Source organism: Nerophis ophidion, linkage group LG06 (assembly GCF_033978795.1).
Source record: "Nerophis ophidion isolate RoL-2023_Sa linkage group LG06, RoL_Noph_v1.0, whole genome shotgun sequence".
Classification (NCBI taxonomy): Eukaryota; Metazoa; Chordata; class Actinopteri; order Syngnathiformes; family Syngnathidae; genus Nerophis; species Nerophis ophidion.
Genome location: NC_084616.1, coordinates 69,986,790 through 70,006,697, shown reverse-complemented (window position 1 = coordinate 70,006,697; position 19,908 = coordinate 69,986,790). Strand labels below are relative to the sequence as shown.

The 19,908-nt window shown below is 39.4% G+C and overlaps 1 protein-coding gene across 3 annotated transcripts in view; it reads right to left on the bottom strand.

Annotated features, from left to right (window-relative positions):
• LOC133555186 (dedicator of cytokinesis protein 9-like) overlaps positions 1–19,908 on the bottom strand; it is a 141,290-nt gene that overhangs the window by 15,612 nt on the left and 105,770 nt on the right. For all 3 annotated transcript variants that reach the window (XM_061904741.1, XM_061904742.1, XM_061904743.1), the window contains exons 39-45: positions 17,910–18,047; positions 14,693–14,875; positions 14,519–14,632; positions 13,132–13,347; positions 7,922–7,979; positions 7,717–7,823; positions 5,549–5,671 (exon numbers count right to left, since the gene is read on the bottom strand). In XM_061904741.1, coding sequence (XP_061760725.1) covers positions 5,549–5,671; positions 7,717–7,823; positions 7,922–7,979; positions 13,132–13,347; positions 14,519–14,632; positions 14,693–14,875; positions 17,910–18,047 — 939 coding nt within the window. The remainder of the gene's footprint in view (positions 1–5,548; positions 5,672–7,716; positions 7,824–7,921; positions 7,980–13,131; positions 13,348–14,518; positions 14,633–14,692; positions 14,876–17,909; positions 18,048–19,908) is intronic.

Here is a 19,908-nt window from a genome sequence, read left to right as displayed (position 1 = left end):
ATACAAACACAGTCCAGAATTTTTATGGTAGGTTAAAGGCCCACTGAAATGAGATGTTCTTATTTAACCGGGGATAACAGGTCCATTCTATGTGTCATACTTGATCATTTCGCGATATTGCCATATTTTTGCTGAAAGGATTTAGTAGAGAACATCCACGATAAAGTTCGCAACTTTTGGTCGCTAATAAAAAAGCCTTGCCTGTACCGGAAGTAGCAGACGATGTGCGCGTGACGTCACGAGTTGCAGGGCTCCACATATATTTACAGTGTTTATAATGTGAATATGTAAAAAAAGCCACTAGTAAGAGCCATTCGGACAAAAAAAGCCACAATTTCCCCATTAATTTGAGCGAGGATGAAAGATTTGTGAATTAAGATATTGATAGTGAAGGACTAGGAAAAAAAAGAAAAAAAAAAGCGACGGCTCCGGGCGGCGGCAGTGTGAGCGTTTCAGATGTAATTAGACACATTTACTAAGATAATTCTGGAAGATCCCTTATCTGCTTATTGTTTTAACAGTGTTTTAGTGAGATTGTAAAGATTGGAAAGACATACCTCGAGGTTGGGTGGCTGCGGTGAAGACGCAGTGTCTCAGAGAGAAGCCGAGGAGCCAAGCTTACAGCTGCCTTTTTTGACAGCTGCTGCAGGACGACGAATAATCCAATGATGTCTCCGGTAAGATATATATCACAATTTTCCCATCCAAAAACATGCTGGTTGACGTGGAGAAAACATGTTCGCTTGACCGCTCTGCTTCACAACAAACAAAGAAACACCGGCTGTGTCTCGGTGCTAAAGACAGCTGCAATCCACCGCTTTCCACCGACAGCATTGTTCTTTATAGTCTCCATTATTAAATGAACAAATTGCAAAAGATTCAGCAACACAGATGTCCAGAATACTGTGTAATTATGCGATGAAAGCAGATGACTTTTAGCCGCTAGTGGTGCAGCGCTAATATTTCCGCGATGTTTTCAAAAAGAAACTCGCGGGAAATTTAAAATTGCAATTTAGTAAACTAAAAAGGCCGTATTGGCATGTGTTGCAATGTTAATATTTCATCATTGATATATAAACTATCAGACTGCGTGGTCGGTAGTAGTGGGTTTCAGTAGGCCTTTAATTAAAAGAGAGAGAGACTGAATGTTGAAATGATTTCAGAATACTTTTTGATTATAATCAGACATCTGTGGGGTCAGCTGACCCCACAAACTGGTTATGTGCTATGAAGCTCAAAAATTAGTCCTGTCCCTTCAGAAAATAACTACAGTATTTCCTTGAATTGCCGCAGGGCAAATAGTATGCGCCTGCCTTGAATTACTGCCGGGTCAAACTCGCTTCGCAAAATAATTAGCGCATGCTTAGTATTAGCGCCTGGTCAAACTCGTGACGTCACGAGTGACACTTCCCCTGTCATCCTTTTCAAAAAGGAGGAGGCTGATTTCAATACCGGTAATTTGAAATCGCATAAAGGGAAGAAGATTAAGAGCAATTCAGTAGGATTTAAGGTCCAAGCTTACATCACACTCAAATTTTCACTGCATGCCTTTGGTAAGTGCCGGAGTGAGAAGAGGTTTTAAAATAATTAGCACATGCTTACTTTTACCGCATGCCTTTGGTAAGCGCCGGAGTGAGAAGAGGTTTTAAATTAATTAGCGCCCCGGCGGAAATTCAAGAAAATACGGTAATCTCAATTCTTGTGGAAAAGACAACTGTCACAGAAACAGTCTTCCATTTCTACCTTCATGGGCATGGCCAAAGAGTGACTCAAAGGGACAAAATACAAGAAAACTGTCAATTACCCGCGGTCTGGAGCGCCATGTAAAATTCCACCTTGACGGCTAGGGATTTTGCTGACAAAGGTGAAACACTAATTCTAGCTAAACCTGGACTGGATGTCATCAAAAATCAACGGCAACCTTGCTATCCAGAAATCCCCCCTTTAAAATGATTAGGACAACACGGCAACTCGTTGCTGTGTTTGTGTAATTTTTCTGGAGGTTTAGTCAATATGGTGTATAATGTGCCATATGCCTTCCATAATGACAAGGGAGCAGTTTTTCTTTCTTGCTGCAGCCTCATTTTGGGATGGCATGCCTGGAAAACCTCCCCAGAATGAGGTCTGGGAGGCATCCAAACTATCTGCCTGAGCCACCTCAAAGGTCTCCTCTTTATGTAGATGAGCAGTGACCCTGCTATGAGATTCCTTAGGCCCCTTTCCATAGCAGGAACTTTCTCAGGAACTAATCCTTGCCCCCCTTTTTTGCCACCAAAAACTACTTTGGTAGATATCGTTTTTTCTGAACCTTTCAGAGTTCCTTCTCGTAATCTGGGATTTTTCCAGGCAACCAGGAACCTTTTGGGGGGCAGGCTGTGCTATCAAATGCTGATTGGTTGAACACAGTCAGGGGCGTTCCTTTAAAGGCTTACTGAAGTGTGATTTTCTTATTTAAACGGGGATAGCAGGTCCATTCTATGTGTCATACTTGATCATTTCGCGATATTGCCATATTTTTGCTGAAAGGATTTAGCAGAGAACATCGACGATAAAGTTCGCAACTTTTGGTCGCTAATAAAAAAGCCTTGCCTGTACCGGAAGTAGCAGACGATGTGCGCGTGACGTCACGGGTTGTGGTGCTCCTCACATCTGAACATTGTTTACAATCATGGCCACCAGCAGGGAGAGCGATTCGGACCGAGAAAGCGACGATTTCCCCATTAATTTGAGCGAGGATGAAAGATTTGTGGATGAGGAAAGTGAGAGTGAAGGACTAGGAAAAAAAAAAAAAAGACTATACAGTGGGAGCGATTCAGATGTTATTAGACAAATTTACTAGGATAATTCTGGAAAATCCCTTATGTGCTTATTGTGTTACTAGTTTTTTTGTTAGATTATATGGTCGTACCTGTACAACATGAAGGTCGGCCCCGCACCTTTCTTCAGCACCAGTCCACAGGTGGTGGGGGCGATGCCCATCTCTGCCCTTCGCAAGGGACCCTCTTCGAAACACGATCTTTCGAAATGATCGCTACATAATACACTGTACTGTGTGTGTGTGTGTTCCAATCCAACCGTGTTCGCATGACCGCTCTGTTCCCTAGTAAAGCTTCACTGTCATCTTTCGGGAATGTAAACAATGAAACACCGGCTGTGTTTGTGTTGCTAAAGGCGGACACAATACACCGCTTCCCACCTACAGCTTTCTTCTTTGACGTCTCCATTATTCATTGAACAAATTGCAAAAGATTCAGCAACTGTGGAATTATGCGATGAAAAGAGACGACTTATAGCTTAAAACGGTGCTGAAACAAAATGTCCTCTACAATGCGTGACGTCACGCGCACGCGTCATCATACCGCGACGTTTTAGCATGATACTTCCGCGTGAAATTTAAAATTGCAATTTAGTAAACTAAAAAGGCTGTATTGGCATGTGTTGCAATGTTAATATTTCATCATTGATATATAAACTATCAGACTGCGTGGTCGGTAGTAGTGGGTTTCAGTAGGCCTTTAAACTTCTCTTTCAAGCACACGAACGCCATTGGAATATACGCAACGTCTTGTTTTTTTTTTTCTTTTTTCTTGTGTACTTCTATTACAACAAACTTGACCACGGAGAGAAAGAGGAACGAAAGGATCTTTTGAAATTCAGGAACTTTTGTAAGACATCTCTGTGCTGAAGAACACTGATCAGTGGAACTATTTTGCAGTATTTTTAATTAGCCGTAGTCTTTAAACTCTATCTATTAAGTTTAATGTTCCGGGAGGAACTCAAAGTAAAGCCGCTGCTCCTTCACATCGAGAGGAGCCAGATGAGGTGGTTCGGGCATCTGGTCAGGAGGCCACCCGAACGCCTCCCTAGGGAGGTGTTTAGGGCACGTCCAACCGGTAGGAGGCCACGGGGAAGACCCAGGACACGTTGGGAAGACTATGTCTCCCGGCTGGCCTGGGAACGCCTCGGGATCCCCCGGGAAGAGCTAGACGAAGTGGCTGGGGAGAGGGAAGTCTGGGTTTCCCTGCTTAGGCTGTTGCCCCCGCGACCCGACCTCGGATAAGCGGAAGATGATGGATGGATGGAATTATTGTCACAATTTTTTTTTTTTTTACGCAAAACTACAAGAAGTGGACGGACTCTTTCAAACGTATTAATGGAAGAGTGTGAAGCCGGACTCGAAGCGGCGACCTCACCTGCTTACCAATCTGACGTCATGAGATGTATGTGGAATTGAATTTAATATTTTTACAATATATATTTTTTTTCATTTACATTTTTTATCCTGAATTTTAATGCACTGAATAAAAAAAAATAAAAAAATCAATATAATTGTCAGCATAATTTGATATAAAAAAATAAGTTCACAAAATTCAAATGCAAAAAAATGTTACATAAATTTTGGGTCAACAAAAGTTTTTCGTAATAAAGACACAAATTAACCTCCTGACTTTTTCAATTCCATACACTTAATTTTATAAATCAGATAGTTTTTGGTAAATGATTGCTTTGTATTTCATCAACTTACTTTTGCGTAAAAAAACTGACCTAATATTGTTTGTTTTTTTGTTTACATGGTCTCAGTGTAGAAATATAGTAAACCACTAGCCTGATTTGTATAAAGCACCCTGAACTGTGAAATGCGGTGGAAACACAAACCACAGACTTCTACAGGAACCTTTAGATTCAGGAACCAGAGGTTCCAGGAACTGTGGAAAAGGACCTATCTCTAAAAGTGCCATCCTGTGGAGAAAAATATTTTGTATTCACGTTGTTGCCCTTTTTGGGTATTGTGTCTCATCCCTAAAGCCTTACACTCAGCTGTGAACCACCTTGGTTAATGCTAAAGGTTACTGCGTTGCCAAAAAAAAATTACTAAAATCTTCCAGTGGAACCACAGAGTCCCCAGCACAGATGCTCTAACACCCTTCTTAATGACCACTAGCTATTTTGAGCTGCCCTTTGGTACAGATGCACAAATGACAGTACAAGGTCCAAATGTCAGGGAAGGGACCATCTCAGCCACTGGGGATGACTCACAAAATGTAGGAATCAAGCTATTAATAAACCCAACCAGCCTGCTGCTTTCTTCTGCAGCAATTCCAGAGTAAAAACGTGACCAGCTCCTCTCGAGGAGTTTGGTCCACTTTGGTTTGAGATGAGTCTGACTATGTCTTGTTGGAACTTGCCAACCTCTCATACAAGTGCATGTTTTTTTTCCCCACTAAAGAAGCGACATTCCATGCCACAATATTCAGATTTTATAGATAAAAATCTGATTGGGCAGTTTGAAACCAGGTTCTAGGCGCCTGCTCTCAACTACCGTCCGTTGGGACCCTTATGTTTACCTCCCCAGGTCGTCTGTCTATGGGAGAAGAGCTTGTGTGGTTTATTCGGGACTGTGACTGTATGTATGTGTGATTTAAAACCATAGGATTTAGTTATTGGGCTTAAAATACCTGATCGGATTCAAAGTCAAGGTACAAAAGCATCACCTGTGGTTGTGAGGGTACCACCTGATACTTTTTGGTAAAGAAATTCTGCTCAGTACCTCAAAGTCTCTGCGTTGCTCGTAAATGGGTATGATGAGTTTGTAGACATCAGTAATGAGCTCGTAGCGCTCTGCTTTCCAAAGGCCATCAGCACACTCCTCCAACAGCTCAATCAGGACCTCCTGCACAAGTAGAGTTGTTTCAGTCATTAAATTGTCTGGAGGAGTGTAGTGCATTGACACGTTCCCTTTATGTCAGGGGTCTCAAACATGCGGCCCGCGCGATGTCATTGTGCGGCCCGCGCTTTGATATGACAATTTAATGTTGGTGCGGCCCGCGAGTTTAATATGAACGGCGCTTGACAGTGTCATACTTGCCAACGTCCCCAATTTTCCCCTGAGACCCCTGAATTTCAGGGCACCAATTCTCTCGAAAGCCTCTGTCAATTTTTACCAAATCAACAATATTCAGGGAGTGCCATAATGCCACTGCCTTTAGCGCCCCCTACATCCTGAATTGACAGCGTGCAAGCCCAGTTGTATGTTTCATTTGGTCATGCAAGACGAACGTGTGTTATTGCAAGATATATTTGGTCAACAGCTACACAAGTCACATTGTTACAAATATGTGCCAGACTGCGAACCCACACCAAACAAGAATGACATCCGCATCGTAACACAACATAAACACACCAGAACAAATACGCAGAATCCCATGCAGACCTAACTCTTCCGGGCTACAATATACACACCCCTGCTACCACCAACCCACCAGACCCCAACCCACCCTACTTGCGTCGGTTGAGGTGTTGTATATTGTAGCCCTGCAAGGTGTTCTGGGTATTTGTTTTCTTGTGTTTAAGTTGTGTCAGGGTGCGGAAATTCTCCCCAAAAGGTTTTGTCATTCTTGTTTGGTGTGGATTCACATTGTGGTGCATATTTGTAACAGTGTTAAAAGTTTTATTACGGTCACCCTCAGTGTGACATGTATGGCTGTTGAACAAGTATGTCTTGCAGCCACTGATGTTGTTCTGCACAAGTATCACACAACATGATTGGATGTGTGACATAAAAGCATGTGCGATGACATGTAGTGGAGCAGTAGTCTTCTTCTAGGGGAGCGCGGACCCTTGGAGGTACTTGAAGGTATGCCAAGGGGCAAGTGAGATTTATTAAAAACATTCTAAAAACAGCAGTAATTCATAAATCCTTTATACATATGTTTATTGAATAATACTTCAAAGAAATATGAATGTGAGTTCATAAACTGTGTAAAAATATTTCAACAATCTAACATTTAGTGTTGACAACTAGACTTTTTGTGGACATGTTCCATAAATATTGATGTTAAAGATTTCTTTTTTTTTGTGAAGAAATGTTTACAATTAAGTTCATGAATCCAGAAGGATCTCTATTACAATCCCCAAAGAGGGCACTTTAAGTTGATGACTACTTCTATTTGTAGAAATCTTTATTTATAATTGAATCACTTGTTTATTTTTCAACAAGTTTTTTAGTTATTTTTATATCTTTGATGAGCAATATTTTGCACTGTTATACAATTTGATAAATCAGAAACTGATGACACAGTGCTGTATTTTACTTCTGTATCTCTTTTTTTTCAACCAAAAATGCTTTGTTCTGATTAGGGGGTACTTGAATTTAAAAAAATTTCACAGGGGGTACATCACTGAAAAAAGGTTGAGAACCACTGTTGTAGAGGACGTTAAAGGCAGTGCAGTCACGGCAGCCCTTAAACAAGTCGGCTGGGTGAAAATTGGGAAAAATTCGGATGAATGGTTGCACCGGTAGATTGTCGGCAGGATCACTAAATTTCAGGAGTCTCCCGGAAAAATCGTGAGGATTGGCAAGTATGTTTCTAGGGCGGGAAAGCCAGTCATAGAAGGTGAATTCATTAAAAAGTGCATGTTAGATTTTTTAAGAAATCTTTTCTCGCGGCCCAGCCTCACCCAGTTTCTGCAATCAGTGGCCCCCAGGTAAATTGAGTTTGAGACCCCTGCTTTATGTCAAAGCACATGGACCAAACATTGTGTCAAAGTCTAGATCTAACACCCTGTGTCAAAGTCTACTTGTAATTTCCCATCATAATTTTACAGAACAATTAAAAATGTCTGCATGAAAAGAGATAAGGCCAATGAAAAAGTATTTAAGTGATAATAAAAAAAAACTGCAGCGTTTTTATCAGGCTATTTTCAGGACATAGATACCTCATTGAAGTGAACATCTTGCATGCCTACATCCTCCATCATGGCTGCTTCTTCATCGATGTTTGGAGTGATGACGCGAAATGCTGAGCAGCCGTGCCGGAACATTCCTTCCAAAGCAAGAGAGAAAATGATTTCCTATCTGTATTTACAGTATGTAATCTAGCACATTGTAAAGTCATAAAAAAAACTCCTAGAGTGAACTCACCTTTCCTGGACAGGTACTCAGCTACTAGAGCAGCAACATGCACGTAGCACATGGCTGCCTGAAAGTGAAACAGACAAAACAAGTTACCATTCAAACATACTGCCTTGCTTCGGTTGCCAATTCCCAGAGAAATAAATAAGGGGACGTCTCTGGTAGAATCTGACACGATTTTTCTTTGTTGCCTCTTTTTTATTTGTGCGAAACAAATGTTATACTATTTGACAAAATGTTAAAGATTGTAATTATAACATCATATATCAACGTTGTTGCCCTAGGGTAAACTGGGTAACACAAGGCATATTGACAGAGCTTAACCCATTGTTACTATAACAATCTACAAGATTAATATAGGTTGCCTCTCTCTCTTCCCTTTCATCTTTCGGTATTCCTTTTTTTTTATTTATTTCATTTATTTATTTATTTTTAATTATCTTTCGAGCTATCATTATGTATACGTATTGTTGCATTTGAACAACTGTATTGTTGATAATAGAGGTAAACTATTGGTTTTGTTCATGATCAATAGCGCTTTTTCTATTGGTATTTGTATTGCTCCAGTTTTAGTGTAAAAATGCTCATTGTCATTACTATATTATTATTTATTTCACCAACTGCTTATTTGCTATCATTTTTACGATCATATACGGCGTGGCGAAGTGGGAGAGTGGCCGTGCGCAACCTGAGGGTCCCTGGTTCAATCCCCACCTAGTACCAACCTTGTCACGTCCGTTGTGTCCTGAGCAAGACACTTCACCCTTGCTCCTGATGGGTGCTGGTTAGCGCCTTGCATGGCAGCTCCCTCCATCAGTGTGTTAATGTGTGTGTGAATGGGTAAATGTGGAAGTAGTGTCAAAGCGCTTTGAGTACCTTGAAGGTAGAAAAGCGCTATACAAGTACAACCCATTTATTTATCTATTTATTTATATTTGTACATATTGTATGTGCTGGTGTTGTTCTATTGTTGTTGTTGTTATTGTTGTATTTGCTGTTGTTGTTTTTGTCTCTCTGTCTAATCCCCCTCTTATCCCCACAATTTCCCCCTCTGTCTTCCTTTTTTTCCTCTTTCTATCTCCTCCTGCTCCGGCTCGGCTGCACCACATGATAATATAAATACATTTAATAAAGTCAAATTCAAATAAGGCAACAAGAGATTTCAGCACAAGATTGTGCTGAAAATTGTAATTTTCCTGAAGGAACTCTCCTGACGGAATAAATAAAGTACTATCTAATCTAATCTAATCTAATCTAATCTAATCTAATCTAAGAGGAGTATCCTACACTTCTCTTTTGTAAAGTAAATCTGAACAGCCGATATGGGCATCTACATCAACTATATGATTTGCCTGAGAGGCTGGACAGGACAAAAAAAAACAAAAACAAAAAAAAAATTGTAATTGTTAATACAATTTACTCATAATAATTGTTAATAATTATTTTTTCGTACCAAAAATAAATAGATTAAACTAAATTTATAAGACTGGAGACAAACATCAATTTACAAATTATTGACCTGTTTCTTTACTTCCACAATTTTATAAAATCATTGAAAAACTGTTCAATAACAGATTAGAGCAGGGGTCGGGAACCTTTTTGGCTGCGAGAGCCATACAAGCCAAATATTTTAAAAAATATTTCCGTGAGAGCCATATAACATATTTTTTTAAGACTGAATATAATTAAATGCGTGCATTTTTAAGTACGACCGACATTTTTAGAGTATAATAAGTCCTTTATTCTTCTTAATAACATTGTTATTCTGAAGCTAACCAACAATAAATAAAATACTTCTTACCATTAATACGACTTCTTGAACAGGTGCGGTAGAAAAACGGATTGATGGATTAAAATGCATGAGAATGTTTTATATTTTGAACGTTATTTTTGACACTGTGATTACCAGCGGAATTATTCATTACTTATCGTGTTAGGCAATGTCAGCTAAGATTTATCCGAGAGCCAGGTGTAGTCATCAAAAGAGCCACATCTGGCTCTAGAGCCATAGGTTCCCTACCCCTGGATTAGAGAGTTTCACAAACAAAATAGTACTCGAAGAGAACCAATATGGATACAGAGCTAATGTTTCAGCTTCAATGGCTTTAATTGAAATTACAGAAGAAATTTCCAATGCAATAAATAGTAAAAAATGAGCGGCAGCAGTGTTAATGGATCTAAATTTGACACAATTGATCACAATATTTTAATCAAAAAACTAGCACGAGATGGAATCAGAGGATTAGTCTTAAACTGGATAAGAGGAGTGAATTATATTTATATAGCGCTTTTTCCTCAAGTGACTCAAAGGACTTTACATAGTGAAACCCAATATCTAAGTTACAATTAAGCCAGTGGGTGGCACTGGGAGCAGGTGGGTAAAGTGTCTTGCCCAAGGACACATTGGCATTGACTTGGAAGGCGGAAGGGGGGATCGAACCTGCAACCCTCAAGTTGCTGGCACAGCCGCTCTACCAACCAAGCTATACCGCCCCCAGTGTAGCCCCGGTTATAGATAAGAAGTTATCTAACGAACAGGAAACAATACGAGAAGCTAGGCGAACACACTTCTAAAATGCTAAATACATCCTGTGGTGTACCTCAGGGATCAATACTAGGACCTAAATTATTCAATCTCTATATAAATAACATTTATAAAGTTACAAAATATTTAAATTTAGTATTATTTGCCTTTAATAAAGAGATTGAATGTGCTTTGAGGGCTGTCATATCTTCTTGTCAACAAACAGGGTATATTTTTGGTGCCAAGTTTGTCACTTGAATCACTGATTGATTCAATATCCCCATTGTGTACGTATGTATGTTGTGGTCTGCTTTGTCACAGTATGATGGTGCCTCTTCCAATTTGATATCAAGTTTATTTTAATGCGGTGATGTTTGCTGCATATTTTACCAACTCCGCTATTTTATAACGCCGCTATTATGAACACTGACAAACAGTAAGCATGTAGACCAGGGGTGTCCAAAATGCAGCCCTGGGCCCATTTGCGGCCCACAGGTCATTTTTTAACGGCCCCACAACACATTCTAAAAATATGATTAAAAAAAAAACAAAAAAAAAACGTGGTATAAAAGAGCAAACAGGTGAAATGAAACAATAAATTGTTGGAATGTTTAGTCCAATATTACACAGCTGCCATGCAGGCTGTTTCTTTAAAAAATAATAATTAATCAAAATCAACATCATTATGAATTATTGATATTTTCAAGGCTCCAATTATGTCACATTAAATGTTCCACTTTGAGATATTGTTTGCGGAAAGTGTTGCATATTTTGTGTTTGCCATATAAAACACTGAGCTGTTTTTTTTTTTTAAAAGGCCGGCCTAAAACAAACAAAACAAAAAACATGAACAACAATCAACTTATACATTAAAGGATGGATCTGAAGCTGATATCGAGGTTATTGTGCTAAAAGTAAACATAAAAAAAAAACATATAATTTTTTCTTTAACCCCTTCATGAGTGTAACCCTTTTGGATCCACAGTAATTTTAGTGGGATTTTTTTTGTATGTGTCATTGCTCTAAAAATGTCAATTTTGTTATGAGTTATTGACCTTTTAAATTATTTTACAATATCAAACATTCCACTTTCAAAATTTAATCGGGGGAAAATATTGCACATTAGGTGATTTTTTCCATAAAAAACCTGGGTTCTTCTTTGACAAAAAGGGCATACAACTTAAAGGTTTAAAACGTTTTTTTGACAGGTAGACCTAATGTTGATCGAGAGATTTAAACTTTAAATAATAATAATAATAATAATTGATTGATTGATTGAAACTTTTATTAGTAGATTGCACAGTTTAGTACATATTCCGTACAATTGACCACTAAATGGTAACACCCGAATAAGTTTTTCAACTTGTTTAAGTCGGGGTCCACGTTAATAATAATACTAATAATAATAATAATAATACTAAATAATAGGGGTGTGGGAAAAAAATCGATTGGAATACAAATCGAATCGAATACGTTGTGCGATTCAGAATCGATTATCATTTTCAAAAAAACAATTATTTTTGGGGATTTGTTTTAATTAATCCAACAAACCACTACACAGCAATACCATAACAATGCAATCCAATTCCAAAACCAAACCTGACCCAGCAACACTCAGAACTGCAATAAACAGAGCAATTGAGAAGACACAAACACGAACCAGAACAAACCAAATGTAGTGAAACAAAAATTAATATTATCAACAACAGTATCAATATTAGTTATAATTCCAGCATAGGAGTGATTAAAAATCCCTCATTGACATTATCATTAGACATTTATGAAAATAAAAAAAGAACATTAGTGTCACAGTGGCTTACACTTGCATCGCATCTCATAAGCTGGACAACACACTGTGTCCAATATTTTCACAAAGATAAAATAAGTCATATTTTTGGTTCGTTTAACAGTTAAAACAAATTTACATTATTGCAATCAGTTGATAAAACATTGTCCTTTACAATTATAAAAGCTTTTTTTTTTTTTTAAATATACTACTCTGCTTGCATGTCAGTAGACTGGGGTAGATCCTGCTGAAATCCGATGCATTGAATGAATACACTGCGATGAGTCGGCGACTTGTCTAGGGTGTACCCCACCTTCAGCCCGATTGTAGCTAAGATAGGCGCCAGAGCCCCCCGTGACCCCAAAAGGGAATAAGCGGTAGAAAATGGATGGATGGATGAATGAATACAGAATCGTTTTGAATCGAGAATTGAAACAAAAAAAATCGATATATTATCGAATCGTGACCCCAAGAATCTATATCGAATCGAATCGTGGGACACCCAAAAATTTGCAGCCCTACTAAATAATGATAATTTTTTAAATATTTTTTTGACCAAAAACCTTGAGCTTTACTGGGATCAAGCCTGAGTGGAGGCCTAAATGTAGACTTTTTTATCCATTTATTGCATTGGTTTTTAAATTAAAAAATATCAAAAAGCGACTGGTAGTTTTTTTTTCCAGGAAGCAGCCAAATTTGACAGAACACTGGCATCCATTAGCTGAAGCTGACTTTTTTCGATTCTCACCGTGATACCAGACAAAGTGCATCCCTTTTCAACCCAACACAGGAAGCCTACTTGTTTCTTAATACGGGATGTTTGCGTTTTCAAGAGACAGTTGGCAACCCTGTTCAAAAAGGTCCGTGTTCGAAGTTTTCCCTCTTTTTATCAAAAGTAATCAAACACACCTCCGAAAGGTCGCCGTTTTTGTTGTGGATCCGCGCCATGCTGTCTAGCCAGGTCTTGCGGAGCTCTGGCGTGGTCGTGTACGACTTGGCCAAACTATACTGGAGGTCCACTAACATCTCTGGGTCATTCTCATGCTCCTTCATTTGCTCAGTGGCCATCAGCACTGTTCTGATGCGCTTAGTCAGGTCCTTCACGTCTGATGGGAAAGCAGTATGCTGCGAAGAAAAGCAGGGCATTAAAAGAACCACAGCCAGGTAAACCAAAATCAAATAACCTAAACTAATACAGTGGGGCAAAAAAGTATTTAGTCAGCCACCGATTGTGCAAGTTCTCCCACTTTAAATGATGACAGAGGTCTGTTATTTTCATCATAGGTACACTTCAACTGTGAGAGACAGAATGTGAAAAAAAAATCCAGGAATTCACATTGTAGGAATTTTAAAGAATTTATTTGTAATTTATGTTGGAAAATAAGTATTTGGTCAACCATTCAAAGCTCTCATTGATGGAAGGAGGTTGTGGCTCAAAATCTCACGATACATGGTCCAATTCATTCTTTCCTTAACACGGATCAATCGTCCTGTCCCCTTAGCAGAAAAACAGCCCCAAAGCATAATGTTTCCACCCCTATGCTTCACAGTAGGTATGGTGTTCTTGGGATGCAACTCAATATTCTTCTTCCTTCAAACACGACGAGTTGAGTTTATACCAAAATGGATACATGGATGATACAGCAGAGGATTGAGAGAATGTCATGTGGTCAGATGAAACCAAAATAGAACTTTTTGGTATAAACTCAACTTGTTGTGTTTGGAGGAAGAAGAATACTGAGTTGCATCCCAAGAACACCATACCTACTGTGAAGCATGGGGGTGGAAACATCATGCTTTGGGGCTGTTTTTCTGCTAAGGGGACAGGACGATTGATCCGTGTTAAGGAAAGAATGAATGGGGCCATGTATCGTGAGATTTTGAGCCAAAACCTCCTTCCATCAGTGAGAGCTTTGAATGGTTGACCAAATACTTATTTTCCACCATAATTTACAAATAAATTCTTTAAAATTCCTACAATGTGAATTCCTGGATTTTTTTTTCCACATTCTGTCTCTCACAGTTGAAGTGTACCTATGATGAAAATTACAGACCTCTGTCATCATTTTAAGTGGGAGAACTTGCACAATCGGTGGCTGACTAAATACTTTTTTGCCCCACTGTAAGTGTCGGTGAAAACATTGTTAAAGATCAGTAAAACATTTTATAATGTTCTTAAAATGTACTTTAAGACATAGAGTGATGTATCGGTCGCCTTATCAGCTGTTTGAAATGTGTTGTGGGAAGTCATACATATTAAGCTGATTCACTTAAGTGTTCGACATCACAAGCTTACCTTGATGCTTTTATCACTGTTTGCACAGTTGTTAATGATTGACAGAGACTGCTGGAAACGTGTGCCACAGATGCCAATAACATCAGCAATCAGCTGGCTGACAGCAATTACCACCTGAGCAGATAATGTAATTACAGCACAAAGCATGAATCATGTTGGAACAGGAACAGGTACCTGCAGGTGGGTCCTGACAAACGATTTACGTCCGGTGTAGTCAAAGTTACTCTTCATGAGGAAGTAAAGAAGATGAGCAGCGTCGCTGCGGAGGGAGCTCATCTTGGAGTTGCAACACTTCAGGATTTCATAGCAAAAGTTGGCACACATGTCAGCCCGCCCATCAAAGAACGTGCAGGGGAACTAAAGAATAGATTGGTGGGAAAAAAATACATCAATCAGGAGCTTGCAAAAAAAAAAGGCCTTTTATGTATACAAAATGAAATAGAAAATGTAATTTACTACAAACCCCGTTTCCATATGAGTTGGGAAATTGTGTTAGATATAAATATAAACGGAATGCAATGACTTGCAAATCATTTTCAACCCATATTCAGTTGAATATGCTACAAAGACAACATATTTGATGTTCAAACTGATGAACTTTTTTTTTATGCAAATAATCATTAAGTGAAGAATTTGATGCCAGCAACACGTGACAAATAAGTTGGGAAAGGTGGCAATAAATACTGATAAAGTTGAGGAATTCTCATCAAACACTTATTTGGAACACCCCACAGGTGTGCAGGCTAATTGGGAACAGGTGGGTGCCATGATTGGGTATAAAAGCAGCTTCCATGAAATGCTAAGTAATTCACAAACAAGGATGGGCCGAGGGTCACCACTTTGTAAGCAAATTGTCAAACAGTTTTAGAGCAACATTTCTCAAAGAGCAATTGCAAGGAATTTAGGGATTTTACCATCTACGGTCCGTAAAATCATCAAAATGTTCAGAAAATCTGGAGAAATCATTGCACGTAAGAGATGATATTACGGACCGTTGATCCCTCAGGTGGTACTGCATCAAAAACCGACATCAGTGTGTATAGGATAGCACCACATGGGTTCAGGAACACTTCATAAAAATACTTTCAGTAACTACAGTTGGTCGCTACATCTGTAAGTGCAAGTTTAAATTCTACTATGCAGAGCAAAACCCATTTATCAACAACAACAAGGAACGCTGCTGGCTTGGCTGGGCCTGAGCTCATCTAAGATGGACTGATGCAAAGTGGAAAGGTGTTCTGTGGTCTGACGAGTACACATTTCAAATTATATTTGGAAACAGAGGACGTGGTGTCCTCCAGAACAAAGAGGAAAATAACCATTCGGATTGTTATAGGCGCAAAGATGAAAAGTCAGCATGTGTGATGGTATGGGGGTGTATTAGTGCCCAAGGCATGGGTAACTTACACATCTGTGAAGGCACGATTAATGCTGAATGGTCCATACAGGTTTTGGAGCAACATATGTTGTCATCCAAGCAGCGTTGTCATGGACGCCCCTGCTTTAGCAAGACAATGCCAAGCCACGTGTTACAACAGCGCTGTTTCGTTGTAAAAGAGTGCGGGTACTTTCCTGGCCCGCCTGTAGTCCAGACCTGTCTCCCATCGAAAATGTGTGGCGCATTATGAAGCGTAAAATACGACCGGGGACACCCCGGACTGTTGAACGACTGAAGCTCGACATAAAACAAGAATGGGAAAAAATTCAATTTTCAGAGCTTCAACAATAAGTTTCCTCAGTTCCCAAATGTTTATTGAGTGTTGTTAAAAGAAAAAGTGAACATGCCCTTTCCCAACCACTTTGGCACGTGTTGCAGCCATGAAATTCTAAGTCAATTATTTATTTGCAAAAAAATTATAAAGTTTATGAGTTTGAACATCAAATATCTTGTCTTTGTAGTGCATTCAACTGAATATGGGTTGAAAAGGATTTGCAAATCATTGTATTCCGTTTATATTTACATCCAACACAATTTCCCAACTCATATGGAAACGGGGTTTTTATGTTTGTTTGTTATCTATTTAAAAAAGTAACTTAAAATAACTTTGAAAGAAGAATGAGGTGGTCAGTTGCAATACACTTTTCCACCACTTTCCAAACAAACAGAAGAAGCCTGGAGCGATAGTCAAAGAGAAGTTTCTAAAGTGCAAAAAATCTGACTAAAGTGGTGAAGCTGTATTTTAATCTTATTAACAGTTTACTTAAAAAAATATTCATTATTAAAGGCCTACTGAAACCCACTACTACCGACCACGCAGTCTGATAGTTTATATATCAATGATGAAATATTAACATTGCAACACATGCCAATACGGCCGGTTTAGTTTACTAAATTGCACTTTTAAATTTTGCGGCGAAATATCCCGCTGAAACGTCTTGGTATGATGACGCGTGAGCGTGACATCACGCACTGTAGAGAAAATTTTGTTCCAGCACCGATCCAAACCGTAAGTCGTCTGTTTCATCGCATAATTCCACAGTATTCTGGACATCTGTGTTGCTGAATCTTTTGCAATTAGTTCAATGAATAATGTAGACGTCAAAGAAGAAAGCTGTAGGTGTGAAGCGGTGTATTGTGGCCGCCTTTAGCAACATAAACACAGCCTGTATTTCATTGTTTACATTCCCGAAAGATGACGGTGAAGCTTTACTATGGAACAGAGATGTAAAGCGAACACGGTTGGATTGGACCACACACACAAAGTACAGTGTATTATGCAGCGATCATTTTGAAAGATCGTGTTTCGAAGAGGGTCCCTTGCGAAGGGCAGAGATGGGCATTGCCACCACCCGTCGACTGGTGCTGAAGAAAGGTGTGGGGCCGACCTTCAGGTTGTATAGGTACGACCATATAATCTCACGAAAACACTAGTAACACAATAAGCAGATAAGGGATTTTCCACAATTATCCAAGTAAATGTGTCTGATAACATCTGAATCGCTCCCACTGCCCTTGTCTTTTTTTCTAGTCTTTCACTCTCTCTTTCCTCATCCACAAATCTTTCAACCTCGCTCAAATTAATGGGGAAATCGTCGCTTTCTCGGTTTGAATCGCTCTCGCTGCTGGTGGCCATGATTGGAAACAATGTTCAGATGTAAGGAACTCCACAACCCGTGACGTTTTTTTTTTTTTTAAAGTAGCCAGCAGCGGTAAAGTTTAGAGCAGTGTTCCCCAAACCAAACCAAGACTTGCAGGTCGAATGCGGCCCACCAGCATCCAAAATCCGGACCGCAGGAAGTCTCAATTTTTTTTTATTTGTCTGACCACTTCCATGTTAGCTACCTTTGATTAGGTTACATATAAATATCAAATATGATTAAAATCAATGTTAAGATCGCCAATTTAGTGGAAAAGTTGGGCGTTAGGTGAAATATTTAAACCATGAAGTACCTTGTAGATAAATGTTCTAAGGGAGTTGAAGACCTGCTTGAGGGCAGCCTCAGAGTGAGGGATCTGCAGGAAACACAGATGCACCTGAAATACTTTCTTCATCAAGGGGTTGTGGCCCAGATCTGAGTTCAACTGGCTCTGAGAGAGAAAACAGAGAAGCATACAAGATGTGAGAGTTTTCGCATACATGTATTTTTTTTTGATTGATTGATACTTTTATTAGTAGATTACACAGTTCAGTACATATTTCGTACAATTGACCACTAAATGGTAACACCCGAATAAGTTTTTCAACTTGTTAAGTATATATTCATGGTACAAATATATACTATCAGCATAATACAATCATCACACAGGTTAATCATCATAGTATATACATTGAATTATTTACATTATTTACAATCCGGGGGGTGGGATGAGGAGCTTTGGTTGATATCAGTACTTCAGTCATCAACAATTGCATCAACAGAGAAAAGTAGACATTGAAACAGTGTAGGTCTTACTTAGTAGGATATGTACAGCCAGCAGAGAACATAGTGAGTTCAGATAGCACTATGTTTGTCATCAGAGTTTTCAGTAAAGAACAATCAGTTCAGAAGTGTGTAAACAAATACAGCTGGCTAGTGGGAGTCATGGCTCGCAATCGTGCAAGGAAACACGGACAGACCCTGTGTGCTAACAAAACTTTTATTTACATCAAGACAACACTTGGAGAGGCCTGGAGAACTGCCAGTTGTAGCATGTGTTGTCGCCCTGTAATGCAACAGAGTGCACTGCAGTGCCAAGAAGAATTGAAGTCCATCCCCGAGCTGTGTCCTGATCAATCAATCAATCCATGTTTATTTATATAGCCCTAAATCCCAAATGTCTCAAAGGACTGTTTAAACCACTATGACTACGACATCCTCGGAAGAACCCACATAAGGGCAAGGAAAACTCACACCCAGTGGGACGCCAGTGACAATGATGACTATGAGAAACCTTGGAGAGGACCCCCCCCCCCTTCTTGGGGACCGAAAGCAATGGATGTCGAGCGGGTCTAACATGATACTGTGAACTTTTGCAGCCCTGCAGTGTTTGAACAGAGATTGAATGGCAGGGGACACAACCGAGTCGATGAGCCATCAAAGAGTCATGGCCAGCGGTGCAGCCAGGACGTACATACAGTCAGTATGTCAGTTCTTGGCGACCCATCAGCGTTTTTGTTCTGTAACCCTGTACACTGATTGTTTGTCTAATCTTGAACAGGTTTGTGCTGAAAACAAAGTTTCGTTGTACCTGTGCAATGACAATAAAGACCTATCCCATCCTATCCTAAGTTAAAGCCTGTGCTGTCTGTAATGGAAAAGCCATAAGTGCAGAAGAGGTCAAAGCCAAGCAGGTTAACATCGTGTCCAGACACTTGAAAGATGAATGCTGGGAGGGCAAAGGAGCCATAGCGCACAGAGAAGGTGGCAACATTCACCATACCAAGTTCAGTGTGTCCATAGCCAATGTTCCCTCTAATTGTTTGTGTGTGAGCAAACACAAAAACTCCCTGAGCTTTCAGTGGAGCAACATCACACGTGGCAATACCAGCAGCACACCTGTCTCAAACCAATTTAAATCATTTATTATAACATATATGACAGGAGTCATTTGCATGAAATTTTTTTCTAATACAAGTGATTTAGCCCACTTGTAATGAAAATCTTGTTTTTCATAAGCTATGTACAGTGGGGCAAAAAAGTATTTAGTCAGCCACCGATTGTGCAAGTTCTCCCACTTAAAATGATGACAGAGGTCTGTAATTTTCATCATAGGTACACTTCAACTGTGAGAGACAGAATGTGGAAAAACTATCCAGGAATTCACATTGTAGGAATTTTAAAGAATTTATTTGTAAATTATGGTGAAAAATAAGTATTTGGTCAACCATTCAAAGCTCTCACTGATGGAAGGAGGTTTTGGCTCAAAATCTCACGATACATGGCCCCATTCATTCTTTCCTTAACACGGA